Source organism: Rhinolophus sinicus, linkage group LG11, assembly GCF_036562045.2.
Source record: "Rhinolophus sinicus isolate RSC01 linkage group LG11, ASM3656204v1, whole genome shotgun sequence".
NCBI classification, from domain to species: domain Eukaryota; kingdom Metazoa; phylum Chordata; class Mammalia; order Chiroptera; family Rhinolophidae; genus Rhinolophus; species Rhinolophus sinicus.
Genome location: NC_133760.1, coordinates 69000614 through 69017075, shown reverse-complemented (window position 1 = coordinate 69017075; position 16462 = coordinate 69000614). Strand labels below are relative to the sequence as shown.

General features: G+C 37.4%; 1 protein-coding gene and 1 pseudogene across 5 annotated transcripts in view; one reads left to right on the top strand and one right to left on the bottom strand.

Moving 5' to 3' along the window:
* Nucleotides 1-222: 222 nt before the first annotated feature.
* Nucleotides 223-16462, bottom strand: part of GRM8 (glutamate metabotropic receptor 8) — a 680449-nt gene continuing 664209 nt past the window's right edge. For 2 of the 5 annotated variants that reach the window (XM_074315645.1, XM_019749054.2), the window contains exons 10-11: nucleotides 5966-6267; nucleotides 223-526 (exon numbers count right to left, since the gene is read on the bottom strand). In XM_074315645.1, coding sequence (XP_074171746.1) covers nucleotides 5971-6267 — 297 coding nt within the window. In that variant the 3' untranslated portion in view covers nucleotides 223-526; nucleotides 5966-5970. The remainder of the gene's footprint in view (nucleotides 527-5965; nucleotides 6268-16462) is intronic. The other 3 variants (XM_019749052.2, XM_019749053.2, XM_074315646.1) reach the window with 2 other exon arrangements.
* Nucleotides 9872-16462, top strand: part of LOC109456636 (transcription factor BTF3 homolog 4) — a 37063-nt pseudogene continuing 30472 nt past the window's right edge.

Sequence of the window (16462 nt, the reverse complement as noted above, 5' to 3'; positions counted from 1 at the left end):
TGCATGCGTCAACCATTGCATTTATTTTTAGCACAACCCAGGGCTTCAATCCGGTCAGCCATTACAAGAAACAGATTCATTGTCTTATACAAGTTGAACAGTGTGGGACAGGAACGGGAATTCTCACAATCACAGAAAAATACTTACAAGAATAACATCAGACATGGTTTATTTCAACAGCATTTTTTTTTTCACAAGCTAACATTAGTTTTCCTTTTGTGGTTTTATTATTTTTAACGGCTCATGAGTAAGCAATACTTTAGCTTGATACTCATTGGTTGTATTGTATAAAATGGGTTTCTTCACTCTCTGTTATTGATACTTTTGGGTCATGGCTACTTTTTGTTCCTTACAAGATTGACTATTGATTTGATTGAGTGTAGTCTACAGAGATCTTCAGGAGTGAGTTTTGGCGGTGTCATGTCCATTGTTTAAGATCACATACAGATTTCTTCATATTGTATCACTTCCCTGTTTCAGAGTGAATGATTGCTATAGCTGATATATGTTGTCTTGGTAGAGGAAGCTGTTAAGATAAATTAAGACACATTATTATTATATAATATTATTCTGTTAAAGTCATTTTAAAATTCAAATTCCATAATGACGTTTTTATTCACTTTTTACTATGTTACCTATTATTTTTCAAACTGTGCAGTAGAAATTAAATGATCATGGGACTAAAAATGCAGCGGCAATTTTAATCGGTAAAACCACTCGCCTCATTTTATAGTATAGGCGTTTAGCAGAAAACTGAAAATGTAAAAGTTCTAATCTTTAATAAATTTAGGTCAAATTTAATTTAAATGTGTATTTTGATTGACAAAAATTTGCAATATGAAATATGAAAAACCATAAATACCTACTGCAAAATACAAAATAATACTTTTTACAACCTCAGTTAAAGACCTAAATTCTTTGAGTCTGTTTTGATGACCAAAAAAGAGTTAGTAATTATAATTACTTTGAGAATGAATATATCTTCCATTGAAAAATACTTTTAGACTCTAGACAAAACATAATAAAATAACAAGTTCATAAAATATTTGTAAATATGAAAGTAAATATATGCCGTCTTCTTTCATCCAAAGGATACAAATGCAGATGTATATAAAACAAAGACTCAAAGAAAGAAATGAATATTTAATTGTTCTAGTACCAACTTACCATGAAGTAAAACCCATGATTGTAAGATGAGAAAGATATGAATAACAGAATATTCTAAATCAAATTTATACTTATGCTTAAATTTCCAGAGACTCTAAATCTAAATCCAAATAATTCCTTTGGGTTTTTTGAAAGATGTGATGGAATAAATCTCTGTTCTAAAATTCAAATGTGATGTCCTATTTTTCAGTGGATTTCTGGAATGAATAATCATAAGAAATATATGAAATTAATGCAAAACATATGTATTTCACTACATAAATCCAACTCAGAATGAAACAGACTTTTAGAGAACAGTTTAGTTTTTGAACATTGAATGAGGAAATTATAAAAGTCTTCTTCGGAAATAATTGGCAATCAGGCTCGTTCCATTTTAGTGTACCTCACCACTGGTGATTGACCAGACAAGTTCTTACCAGAGATCAAGTTCATGCAAAGTTCACAGTCACTAAAATTAATGTAGACAACCCAAGGAAGTACTAATTGTAGCTGTTTTTGCTATTTTTTATTTCATTGACTATTATGAGCTTCATGCCAAAAATAGGTGACATATCTGCTTGTTTTATCTACATTGCTCACACTGCTTTTAGATTATTTTTGTGGCACAGTAGAAAGGAAGTAGATTTGAGACCTTGTTTTAAATTACATTCTGTTTCCTACAAAATGAGTGAGAAAAGTTCATTGAACTAGGTGACTGGTCTTCAGTTTCATCACTGGTCCAAAATCCACAATGTTGGGTTTTGAGAGTACAGAGGCAGAGCACATTTGAGGGGCTGTTGTCTGGGAGAATCAATAAGGAATCCTACATTTCTTCTTATCCCATCCAAAAAGCAGGATGTCTGTTACATTTGGTTTGGTGTAAAGTGAAATACAATGATTTTTATGCACATTTACTTTTATTACTTCATTTTTTTTTATTTCTAATTGACATAATGCTCTCATATGCCTCCAAATTTCCTCAAAAAAGTAGAATAAAATCAGCTATGTTTTTGAAGGAATTTCACATAATCTTCATAGAAAAGGTAAAGAAAAATTGTCATAATAGTTAGAAAATGACCCTTAAAAAGGTGGTTCAATTTCATGCCTTATTCAACATATTCAACAGTAACTGAAAATGTAGAAAATATTATTCACATTTGTGGGTAGCTAGAAAAAAAAAATTATGGTTGGCATAGAAGAACGAGAGGCAAAAGACTTTGAAGAAGATAATATTCAGATGTTAATTCAACAGAAAATGATTTGAATCAGACCATCTTCAAGGATCATTCCAACTTTAAGTCCATAGCTAATTAAAGATGCACTCTTCATTCTCTGAACCCTTAGAAGTGATCTCCAGGGGGGGAAAGATGGTAGAAGTCTATTGAGAATTGAGACTATAATTTATGAAAAGAGAGCAATCTTAATTTTTCTAATGTTTAGAAAAGGGAGTGCAAGGCTTTGGAAGCCCATGACTTTAGTCAACGGGAAAATAATGGTAAGGGACAAACCTTGGGAATGGCAGATATTTTGCAAGTAGTATCACAGAGCAAAATGGATCAGGGAGGTACATATGAGATAATAGGGAGTGTTTTCACAGTGGTAATGAATATGCTTATGTGACAATCAGGTTTTGAATGCAGCAACAATGAATTTCCTGTGCACACCACACTGTGTTCATAGCCAGAGAAAGCAGAGCTCCCTCCAGCAGCAGCTGTTCTCATGAATTATTCACGCATATAGCTTAAGGAATACCATGTTACAGCCTTTGTTAATTGGGTACAGTTGATAAAATTCATATATATCAACTTTGTTTCTAACTCCTTTCCCACACTTTGATGAAACAACACTTGACCTTTTTTTGTTTAAAATGTAGTAATCTGCAAATTCAGTAATTAACATGGATTCCTTGGTCTCCCTTCCAGCTTCACATGACTTATATTTATTCTGTGTAGCTTTTGAAGCATTAAAACCTTAAATATGTGACCAGAATTTCTGGCATCAACAAGTCATCATTAAGAGTAAATTTCTAAATACGACCTATAGAGCTGCTCCATGGTCATGAAAGAAAAACACGGAATGTATATCATAAATACACAGCGAATTGGTCAGAAAAAAAAATCTCAACAATGGAACAGTAGCCATAATATCAAAATCCTCCACATATTAAAAAAAAAGAAAGAGGAATGCTAAAACAATGGTTTCTGAATTTTATTTGTTCTCTTTTCTATTAACCACAGACCAATCTAGATTCTCATGGCAACACTGATCATTTTACCTGCATACGGTGATTTACAGTTTATAAAATACTTTCATGTGTGTCATCATCACTTTGTTGTGGTAATAGTGATTTACCAAAAGTCCGGTAGCAGAAAGTATGAGAATGCAGCAGCACAGACACTGGTCCAGTGCATTTACCGGCTCCGGACTTGCTGAGAATAGACTCTACCCATTTCCGGAGGAGGGGTTTCAAATCTGAGGAGGCATGGTACTAATTACGGTGGAATGGCAAAGCCTTTTCCAACGTTCAGTTATATGTCTAAAGAGACAAGACACATTTTTAGAAGACAAACGTTGCATGTGTTATTCCAGTTATTGATATTTTTAGAGAGTTTGTGATTTTAGAAGACTTTTGACTCCATTAAAACCACTGGTACATGTAGTGAGGGTCACAGGGACATGGGAAGTCCATGATACCCGAGTGGTGCACGTGAATAAAGGTTAACAATGGGTACTTGGGGTGGGGTTTTGGAAGGATGGGTGAAGACTTCATGCACTGTCTCTCCTGAATGTGTAAACTATAATCACTTTATCTGGGCTCAATTTATTCAAATCCAAACTACTCCTGTAAAAGATGAATACACCAAAATCTCCCAAGTACAACTTAACCTTCTTTCAGATAGTAATTGACTTGATTTTGAGTCACCTTTATCATCCAAAAGTGAGCATCTAACTCCTCTAGAATATTATATGTTTGTCTTCCGTACAGGCTCCACACTTGTAATCCTTCATTCTTATTTCAGAGAAAATGGGGGAAATGAACCCATGGTCCGTAATTTCCATTTCATCATCAACAGAAAGTAACAGAAGGAAAAAAGAAAATGTATGAGACAGTTTTTTAATAAGGGATTAGTCTCTATTAATACTGGAAATTTTCCTCTTTGGGGAGACTATTTATTTTTTGAAAAAGTGGGAAAAGTTTGTTTGTTTTTTTCTTACCACAGTCCAGAGGTGAGTGAGTCTGGGATGACTGGTATTTATCTGACTGTGTATTTGGTTGTTTCCATTTGCAACCATATTATGTAACGTTTTCTGGAGTGCAGCTAAAAAACAAGTACAACTATAGGCTCTGCTGCATCGCACTGAGACGTACCCATGTACAAAGTGTACTGTTGGCTAACGGCGGATTATTGGCATCCTGCGATGGGTTTGAAGTTCCTGAACTGATGCTTTCAAGGCAGAAAAACACAGATAAAAGTCTGCCCTCAAATAACAAGCATTTCTACTTGGATGACTTTGAAAGTAGTTATAGTACATCTTTTGCTTAGAGACCAAACAGGCCCAGTAAATTCCTTACCTGTAATCAAAGATGATTATAACAATTATGACCAAAACCCATCCTTATTGTGCCTTTTCTTGCAGTTTCTCAAGGGTTCATGCTTGCAGAAAAGTGACTGTGTGGGGAGTGTTTGTGGAATTCTTAAAAGGCTTCTCTACAAGTAACTAAATTTGGTATTAGTGAGCTGGAAGTAATCTTCCTAGAGGATCTGGCCAATAATCCAAGAAGTCTGAGAGTAATTGAAACTAATAAATGTAATGTATCAATATTTATCTTTTAAGGATATTTCTGCATATGGGGCATTAGACTAGACAATGTTCATCTAAAAATCTTGATACAAGGCAAGGTTTATGAATCTAGTGAAAACTGTAAGTTGCTATAACAATTCAATCTGATGAGATCAATTCTTAATCTTTGTATTTTGTGTCAAAAGTACAGAGCATAGGGGATCCAATCTGCTGAAACTAATAATGTGAGCTTGATTTATTTTCTTATTATTTTTACTATACTCAGCTCTCTGGTATTTTACAATACAAATTTTCAATCTATTTGCTGCTCTTCCATAGATACCAAGATGAACTGAATAGGTCAGTTAAACTCTTCTGGATTAGCTTGGTACCAGTGTATCGTTATCATGTGCTTCTTCAGGGGTGAACTATGGAGAAGAGAAAAATAGGCGAGGAAATGAAAAGTGGAGTGGTGGTTGTAAAAAGGATTCTATTTACAGGGTCATGAGGCTTTCAGAGAAGAGCTCTAATTATCTTAATCTATTCAAGAAGGGAAGCCAAGGGCAGCCAAATAAGGGGACCACTTGGGGGAAACAAGTATTAACTATGTCTTAACCTCACATTGTCGCTTAACCAATTTTCTCATTTCCCTGAATATCCCAATAACATACCATTTATGTGTGCAAGATCTTTGGTAATATGTTCTATAGATATTAGTTAACTATTAATTCTATAAAGAGCAACCAATATTGAACTAACAAAGAGTAAAGAATAGTTTCTAACCACCAAAAGGTAATTTTATAAATGGAAGATAGTTCTAAGCTTCAGCAGCTCTGTAATGCCTCACAAGAGAGACATTGCAAAAGAGGTTTTGCATCCATGTCTGTGCTCTTGGAAAGAGCCATGTGCCTCAAAATCCTTTGGTTCTAACCAAATAGTTCTAACTGCCATGATGATCTCATGATATGCAAGTAGCATCATGCCCCGGAACCATGTAGCACCATCCCCAAGACTAGCAGAAGAATGTTCAACGTACATCTATTAGGAAGTGCTCACGCTCTTGACCATCGAAAAGTCTACGGATGACTTACTGTTGGTTTCAAGACTCTCACAGAGTTCACTTTTCACCTCGCCATTTGGTCTGTCATTTCCTTTTTGGATCAGTTTGCTTTGCATGGTGGCTACTGTCACCACAGCCTTGAAGCTCCTCTTGCGTTTTTGAACGTTCTGCTCTGGATGAAAAATTATAATATAAACTTTGGGCATATAGAGCATGCCCAGAGATACCGAAGCACTTAAACTCATGGAGACAGTAAGTGTTGTTGTCTGGATATACATCTGAGGGGAGGAAAAAGGAGAAAAGAATCAGTCTTGATAAACCTGATCTAAGATAAAGCAAATAACAACCATTGTCTGTAATTATTCCAGCTTCTCTGCTGAAGAGAAGGTTGATGCCCACCTGCAAATGTGGGTAAGGTCATATTGTTTATAAAGCCCAGTTCCTTAAAACAGACAACGTATCTGTGGTTCCCATTGACCACTCTAATAATACCTCTGAAAATGGGAAGTTGTCAAATTTTGTCTGGAAATGCCAGGATCCAAGCTAATTGTGTTCTTTTTAATAAAAGATCTGAAAGCATTCGCCTTCAAGAGTAAATACCTGAATCAGTCTCAGGGTTGTCTTTTCCTAGGGGAGAGAGTTTCTTTTACTAGATGGTAAAGTTTTGAGGTAAAGAATTGTCCAAACTATGAGGAGAACTTTACTAACAAAGAGACTGTTCCTGTCTGTGAAATCATATAAAGTAGATTACTGAGTTTACTATTTAATTCATCTACCACTAAGGCTGTCCTTCTGCATAAGACCCCACTCTGAGAATGAGAATACGCTTAACAAGGTGATAGAGGATTTGGTTTGTTTCAAAGTTCTCTCCTCCAGGAAGTCCTCCATGATAAATCCTATCTGAATTATAATATTTTTAATTTTTGTTTTATTTTATCTCTAAATACTAATGCATTGAAAAATGAAGCACTTACTAATGTGTAACTATGTGGTTATAATCATTTATATGAACTTTGTAGTAAATTATATGAAATGCACAGCTAGGGTATAAACTTCCTTAGAGCCTGTAACCTACATTTGTTTCTTACATAGCTCTAAGAAACTACACAAGATTCTAGACACAACAATAATCAGAAACTGCTCATTATTAGTAAGTGTATAAATATCTTCAAGAAGATCTGATTTATACAAGATTTGACTTATACAGATCATACAGAATATGCTTTCCATAATTTCCCACTCTGTCAAATGAATATCAGTAATGGCTATGACACATGGCTGATGACATTTTAAGTAAGAAACACAAAGTAATGAGGTATCCAGATTCTCGGCCAGGCTCATGCATATTGGGCTGATGCATACCAGCCCTGTTAGAGACATGATTCAAACACATGTGTCAGCAAAATGATAAATGTGACATGCCATGACCTCTCATGCTACCTGCTAATAAGTGAAGTCTCATGTTAAATTTGGGAGAATTAATGATCTACTATAATTTAGAAAGTTCTGATAAACTGTGGATATGTGCCTTTAAACCTCATAAATCTTCCTAAGCTTTGCCACCTACTTCTAAGCAACTTATTTGAATACTTATAAGCTTCTCATGTGTTGGTTAATCCTCTCTAAATTCCTACTATTCTCCAGCTAGCACTGCTATGCAGAAAACGGGCTGCAGGAAAAGGACATGAAGATAAGGAAAGGATACAGCCAAATGCAAACCACACAGGTAAATATTCCAAAGCCACTCAAATAGGTAACCATTATAGGTTTGTTCCAGCCAGACCCTGCCAAGTCAACTTAGCTTAAAAACAAACAGAAGACCTCCAGAGGTCAAGCAGCCATGAAATGATTAGAACATCCACATTGATTAGTTGGATTATTTTTATAAATCTTTATCTGTTGGTCTTGCTAAAATGTACAGTGCTAGTCCAAATAATACATACGTAGTTTTTGAATCTTGAAAATCTTGTAAATTTTCTCTGCTACCGTAAATATAAATGATAATTTTCTTCCCTTATTCAGAATAATGTCTGTGCTACATGGTAGGTTTAACCTTGCTAAATATTAGGCATGAAGAAGATTCTGGAATACGGGTTTCCACATCAAATATATTACTGCCGTCTATCCTTTTGGAAAACCAACTCAATGGAAGATGTTATAAAACATGGACGTTAAATAGTACTATGCTTAGTGTTCCAAGTTCTCCATTAGACACTTTGCTGTCAAATTACATCAAAATGCTGATCTGATTTGTATGCCCTTTTAAAACAGCTTCTGAAAAAATTTTAGGGTGAATTTAACGTAGGAAAAGTGTTCATACAAAATCATACTCTAAAATCCAAAGTCTTACAGTGGCCTAGCATTTGTTACTGGGCCTTACAATGTAAGTAGACTGAGGTTTTGAATTTTTTTTTGAATATTTAATGAACTGAAAAAGTTATATAGAGCATAACCCCATGAAAGCAACACCAAAACAAGCAAAGAAATAAAAATACCACCTACTCTCATTCTAAAAAAGCTAAATCATTAGCATCATGGATTATAGGATCCCAACTACCCCCATCTTTAAGAAGAAATGGAAAAGATTGAAAATGAGCATTTGATTCCAAAAACTTATGGATATTTGTATACCTATAGAAAATTCTAATTATTTGAGCCATGTAAGAAAGGAACAAGGGGGGCCAGCTCGGTGGCTCAGGTGGTTAGAGCTCCATGCTCCTAATTCCGAAGGCTGCCAGTTCGATTCCCGCATGGGTCAGTGGGCGCTCAACCACAAGGTTGCCATTTCTATTCCTGGAGTCCCGCAAGGGATGGTGAGCTCCGCCCCCTGCAACTAAGATTGAACACGGCACCTTGAGCTCCTGGATGGCTCAGTTGGTTGGAGCGCGTCCTCTCAACCACAAGGTTGCCGGTTCGACTCCCCCAAAGGGATGGTGGGCTGCGCCCCCAGCAACTAGCAAGGCAACTGGACCTGGAGCTGAGCTGCGCCCTCCACAACTAAGACTGAAAGGACAAAAACTTGAAGTTGAACGGCACCCTCCACAACTAAGATTGAAAGGACAACAACTTGACTTGGAAAAAACTCCTGGAAGTACACACTGTTCCCCAATAAAGTCCTGTTCCCCTTCCCCAATAAAATCTTAAAAAAAAAAAGAAAAGAAAAGAAAGGAACAAGGAATAGCACCATTTATAGTAGACATATACATTTTTTTTTTTTAAGATGAAATTTACAGAGAAACTCTGGAGTTGCCTTGTGGTGGTAAAAGCTGCATGTTGATACACCAAGTAACAATGCAAACTCTAATAAAACTTCCCTGCCAACTGGACAGCTGATCTTATTTTCCTCGCTGACCTTTAATTTCTTACCTATGACATGGGAGAAGTAATACTTTCCTCATAGAAGGGTTACAGGGTGGAATGACATAACCTTCATAAAATGTCTCAAAGGCACACAGTAGTAGCTCAATAAAGGTTATTTGCCCTACGACTTTGAATCTAAAAGGATGCCAACAAAGCATCCTTCCAGGTATATAGGACAAGAAAGGCCTATGAGCTTGTTATCCAAAGCAGACAGTTTTGCTTACTGAATAGCTGACAGCCATGCTCTAAGTATATGATGTTGAGGAAAAGGCTTTGGTGATCTTACTTCACAGGAGGCAGAATAAAATTATGCCCCAAAGTCAATTCTATTTGCTGATGTCAAGGCCATTTTCACCGTCTGTGCTACAATCTTGGAATAACATACTGGCTCTCTGTATCAAATTACATTTCATCAGAATGTGGAAGAGAACTATATTAACGCCCTGTAAGCGACGTAAATCCACTGAGAGATGCTGACAATGGCACGGGATACGTTAACGTAACCCCTTTTCTCCAAACTTAATGTCCCACCTTCTGCCCCCTGTCACTCCAAAATATGAGTACCTGGAAGAAGAAGAGTATCTCTTCTGCTACATCCCCCGAGAGCCTGTCACGTCCTCTGCCTCCATGCCACATGGATGTTTTGAACCTGAAGAAGTCAGATGCACTGAGCAGATTCAAATGATCTCGGGGTAAGCCAGGGAGGAGCTGGCACAATGTGACATCTTTCCTGAGACCTATGACAGCTCCCTCTTCATTCTCCAAAGGGTCATTTGTGCACATTCAGGGTCTACTGAATACAGGTCATTAAAGATTCGAGGAAGAGTGAGGAGGGAGGAGATTGTGTTATTCCACTAGAAAGGTCAGACTTTTACGTCAGCCAACTCCCTGCATAAAGAATTCCCTAGAATTCTAGATACCCAACCTGGTAAATTTTCAAGGCTTCAGTAACTAAGATAACTGATTATTAAACCTCACACCCAAGGTGGGTTTGTGCCATGTGATGAGAAATACATTCATTATTTATTCCTGCATATTTCTGCCTTGCCCCCGATGGTTTCATCTCCCTTTGGCTCTAGTCAGCCAGACTCTATTGGGCTGGTGTACACACAGTCTGAACAGTTAGAAAACAACATCAATACTTAAAATTGCCTTTCTCTGCTTCTGTGAGCTATTCCCTTATCTGTGTTCTGCCAACATGGCACCTTCCTCCAAAAGTGAATGTTCTTCTCTTTTTCGGCAAGGCTTCAGCCAATGGACTTCAAAATCTCACTAATTACGGAAGTGATTTTTTTTTTTTTTTTAATTTAAAGACAGAAAAGTTTACAGAGGAACTCTAGTGTTGCCTTGTGGGTGGTAAAAGTCCAAATCAACCCGCCATGTTACAATCCAAACTCTAATAAAACTCCTGCAACGGGGCACAGGGGACCTCAGTGGCAACAACCCAGCTCTTTTGGCTGAGGCTGGACCCTAACGAACCATCATGAAGTTCATAGCAAGTATTTTAGCACTGTTTCTGTTTTGCTTAGTTCAAACATGTTGCTGGTTTCTCCTTTGGAGTCAATTCTAAGGGATCCTCCTCTCTCATCTTTACATTTAAACACCCCAGACCTCACTCCTTAGACACCTATCCCCTACATCTGTCTATCTGTCTGTCATCTATCTATCTATCTATCTATCTATCTATCTATCTATCTATCTATCTATCATCTATCTGGCTATTATCTATCTACCTACCTACCTATCCATCTACCTACGTATCTGCATTGCTCTCTTGATTATCACATTTGGGATTATGGCTTTAAATCAGGACTGGCTTACTGGCTGTGTTACCTGTGCATAGGTCCCTTCACTCAGAAAGGTCTCATACTTGATTTAATGTTCTGATGTCACTGTTTTGTCATTCTCAATAATTTTTGAACAGATAGGTCTCATTTTCATATTTCACTGGGCTCCACAAATTGTAGGTAGCCTTGCCTCAAAAACCATTTATATGGTGGCAAATTCCAGATTTTCCTCAGGAAATTCAATTGCCTTCCTAGTAGCTCTCTTTGGATATCTGGCATGTACCTGAGACTAACAAGCATTTGAATCCACCTTCATTCCTAAACTTGTTCTTCTAGGGGGTCTTTCTCGTCTTGTCAATGCCTTCTTTCCAGGGGTTGGGGCAAAAACTTTGAAATTGTCCTTGACTCCTCTCTTTTGCTCTACAAAGAATCCTGTTGATTCTGCCTCTAACATTTGTTCCGACAGGTCATTTTGCACTACCCCCACTGGTACTACATTGTTCCTAGCCAACGTTATCTGTCATTTAGATTATCACCCTAGCTGTCCTACTGATTTCTCTTCTGCCCTTGTTCTCTTCCGTCTGATCATCTGATCATAACATGGCAGCCAGAATAACCCCATTATTCATAAACTGGATAAAGTCACACCTACTCTCAAAACTCTGCCATGACTCCCTGCAATGGCCTACGAGGTCCTCTGAACTGATCTGGCTTTACTCCTTCCCTGATTCATTCTCTTCCCATCATACTGGCCTCTTGACAGATTCTGGAACACACCAAACATGCTTCTGCTTTGGGGCTTTTCTAGCTGAAGGCTTGTTTCTTCATTCCCTTCAGGTGCTTCCTGAACTGTTCTTTCTCAGCAAGGCCTTTTCTAAACACAGTGTTAAATATTGTAAACCCCACCCTTCCACCAGCATTCCCCAGCTTTATTTTATTCCTCAGCATCTAACATTTTCTACCATAAAAGTCTATAGATTTTAGTAATTTAATGCAGGTGTTGTCTTTTTCCCTTAACTAGAATAAAAATTCCATGCATATCGGGATTTTTACCTGTTTTATTCACTGCTGGAAACTCAATACCTACAACAGTGCCTGGATGACATAAATTTTCTATATTCTTTGAGCTGGTATAGGTATTTATTCTTGAATTTGGCATTTAAAGAAAATAACCCAGGTAGTTTCAAGAGGAAAATAATAAATCAGATTCTAAAGCTAGAAAATTTAAGGACCCCAATAACCCTCAGATCAACATCTAGGCTGGAACAGAAAATCTTGGATAGATAAAGACCATGCTTTTTAAAACTGTATATATGACAATCATGGGCCATTCTGCTCTCAGTTTAGCAAAAGACAATATAAATTAAAAGTCAATAGTCTCCACTATTGGGAATGTGAGAGCTCTGGATTCACCCTCGGATCCTTCCCCCCACGTAAGAATTGTCTAATTGAGGGTAACACACTCACATTATTTGTAAGCCTCTATAGATCTAACTCAAAAGATTTAAGGAGACAATGTATGTAAAATATCGGCACAGTGCTTGGCATATAATAATCAATAAATGGCATCTATCATTGTCATGAATTAACCATGATCATGTTTCTCTATTCATCTTTCTCTTTTCCTCACCCAATAAAGACAGTGCTGCTCTCTCAAAATCAGCCTCAAATATTTCAGCTTTTTTAGGAGTGCACACACACACGTACACACACACAAACACACACACATGCACAAATATAGGCACAAAATATGTATTCATAAGGAAATATGCTTTATGCTTGTGGGAAACTCTGGGGTCAACACATTCAAAGAATCCTAGTCTAATTTCATTCTGGGAATGTTGAGTGCTGTGTTTCTCCTGCCAGGTAGAAATCAGAGTGTCGCTAACCCATTCACAGGTCAGAGCCATCGCATTGTATTTTCATTAGTGGAGATGGAGATGGGTTTGCTCTCATCCATTTGCAGCCTCTCATGCCCTTTTGGTCAGGGCACATGTTAACAAAATGAAGAGTCAAATCAAAGAGTTATAGAGGGCAGGTTCACATGTGAGGTCTGAATTTTTAACCTTGGACTTATAGCAAATGGTGGGCACAAATGCAGAGAATAATAAAGCATTAACCAACAAGTAGAATATCAGCTTTGCTAACGGTATGAAAGGACAAATGTAAGGAAACTCAAGACTTTCTAAAAAAGGAAGAACAGGTATTGGATTTATAATGAATGCTTATAATTAAATATATGATATTTAATATTTAGATTAGTAAATAATTTTTATTAAAGCCTGATAGATATTATATGAAGTAGATGTTTTAAAGTAGAGCATTTTAAATAAAATGTAGTCTTTAGTTTTCAATTATTCTACATAAGTATTGTTTATAGAAACATAGTAAAAATAATTTCTCAAACAATGGTGTTGCATTTTCCATTGTGACATATGCAAATAAAGATGAGTCATCTACTTGTTGAGTGTTTATTGGTTTCTCCTTTATAGGTATTTTTCTCCAGGTTTCCCTCTACTGACAACTGCTTCAATGGTGTCTTTTAGCCCTTTATCATTTTCCAATAGCGTGATCAGAACTGAGAATAACAGTAATGGAGATACCTTTAATTTTATGATTTGAACAATATACTGAAACAGATACAAACTATTATAAACAGAATATGTACATGAAGAGTATAAATAAACAAAAGTTTAAAATTTTTAGAGAGAAGCAAGAGAGATGAAACAATTACTGCAAGAACAAAATTGATCTGCGAACTATATAATTGTATATATAATATATGATATATATAAAGTTTTGGCAGTCAGAGCAAAGAGAAAATATTTTGAATACTATAGTTATCGTTGCCTGCAGATAGAAGCTTTTCCAGAATTTCAATTTTAGGATAAATTAATTATTTAGATTGTATGATTGAAGGGAGTTTGGTAACATTATGCAAATAGTTTCAACTACTATAATTTCTTAAAAGGCACTAAATGCTTGCTCAACTAGACACTTCCTGCATAACCCTTTCTAAAGCCAAACAATTGGGTCAGTACCTCAGTATAGGAACTTTGGTGAGGGCTTAACACATTATAGAAATACTATGCTCTTCTTTGTGATCATGACTTAATACATGATGAGCCAAGAGAAATGGTTTTATAGGCTGAAATGTATCCGCCTCCAATTCATATGTCGAAATGCTAACACTTAGTACTTCAGAATGTGACTGTATTTGGAAATAGCATCTTTCAAGAGGTAATTCAATTCAAATGAGGTCTTTAGGGTAGTTCTTAATCCAAGCTGAGTGGTGTCCTTATAAGAGAGGAGAGGAGGACACATAGGATCCCACCAGTGCACACAGGACAGACCATGTGGGGACACAGACAGAAGGTGGTCACAGGAAAGCCAATGAGAGAAGCCTCAGAAGAAATCAATACTGCTGACACCTGACTCTGAATTCTAGCCTTCAGAACTATGAGAAAATAAATTCATATAGTTTAAGCCACCCCGTCTATGGCACTTGGTTATGGCAGCCTGAGCAGGCTAACACAAGTGGTAAGTTTATATCACTCAGAGGATTCTACAAGTTCTGTGGTCACGATTGGTTTGTGCTTGAGTATGCTGACAGGATCTCAGAGATTGCTAATGTTGCTTAAAGAACTGAATTTACGTATCGTACAGTAATCACAACCATACTGTCAGTTGTCGAAGATGAGATGTTATCATTTTGCCAAACATTTTATGTACATGAGCCCCTCACAATGATCCTGTAAGCTAGGAATGGGTCTATTTTGGAGAATTTAAATAGCATTTTCAAAGTCACACAACTCATGAAGGTAGAGCCAAGATTTAAACTGAGGTTTGTCTTGAAAGCCCATCTCCTTACCACATACCATATGGCTCCCATAGATACAGAGATGTGAAAGTGCAGGAAGAATAAGACTTGAATCCTCACCAAATCAGAAAATCATCTTTTTTCTAATAGAGTTGGGCTGAATTTCTTAAAAATCTGCAACTCAGTTAAAGCATCTGAATTAATTTTTACTTGAGAGTTTAGATGGGTTTTTTGTTTTTTCTTTTAAACTGATGCTATCAATTAGCACTTTCTTCATCAAAAACCTCATTGTGGATCCTAGAGAAGCTCTGACTTTCTTAGATCTACATTTTGTTGAGCTTGACAGAATCACCAGGCTGGAAATATGGATGTAAAGAGCTGAATATACTTAGCACTGAGTTTGCACTGGCCAGAGCAGACCATCCTGATGGAACCACTGACCACCCAAAGAGATTCCCTTTATTCAGAAGACAAGTTGTGAGCACATTGTTCCTGCACCACTCCATCCCCACAGCCCTCAGAGACAGACCATCGACAACACAGTAGGCAGTGCAGGATCTCCACGCACTCCTCATCCGGGGACCATCTCTGGGGAGCCTGAATGTTACGACTGGTCCCTTGACTGAGATTAGCTCTAAGATGAGGGGAGTTGGGGGAGATATAATGGAACTGTATCTGAAAGAGTGACAACTCCACATCCAACTCAGCCTTAAAGACTCAGTCCTATCTCTGTCTCAGGCCTTGATCACTGGCAGCCTCCATAACTCAGGGATCATGACTTCCCGGCCCTAGCTAGATCTTTACCTACTCTTGTCATGTACATGCCTCAGTCCTGGCAGTGCTGGACTCTTCACATCACCATTCTGAGACACTCTATAGAGAAATGCCTTAGGGTGTAAGGACTCTTGTTCCAGAACTGGTGCCACTGAAAGATAGAGATGAAGGCCAAAGCAGCCAGATTTCTATAGAGGAAAAAACCTGAGATAACGGTCCCTTATCATGTCTGATATAGACATCCGAGCCTGCCTGAATGCCCGCTATGGCCTAAGCATTCAGGAGAATGAAAACCTTACCCGTGTGTAAGGTAACCTCCCAAGTCCTCATGCCTAACCAAGAAGAAGGTGTGCTGCTCTTCTCAGACCAGTGACCGGATACAGTCTGTACCGATCACACGAATTGGCCCTAAGCACCTCATGTGAAGACTTGGTTCATTGTGGTAAGGACAGCTTTCAGGAATAGACAGGATTATTTCAGATGTGTCTGAGACATGGAAACACCCAGAAATCATAGACTAAAGAAGCTGAGGGAGTGAAATAAAACCCAGTGAAAGGTAGAGAATGCTTTCAGCAGGCTCACATTTCCAGATCACAGCTAAAGGTCCGCTTTCTACAGATTATTCCATAAACTCTATGAAAGAGAGCGTGGTTATGCTGCAGTCTCACCTAAAGCTGAAAGACCTCATCCAGCGTTAGCAGAGGCGTGTGCTCTGAATGACGGAGCTGGCAG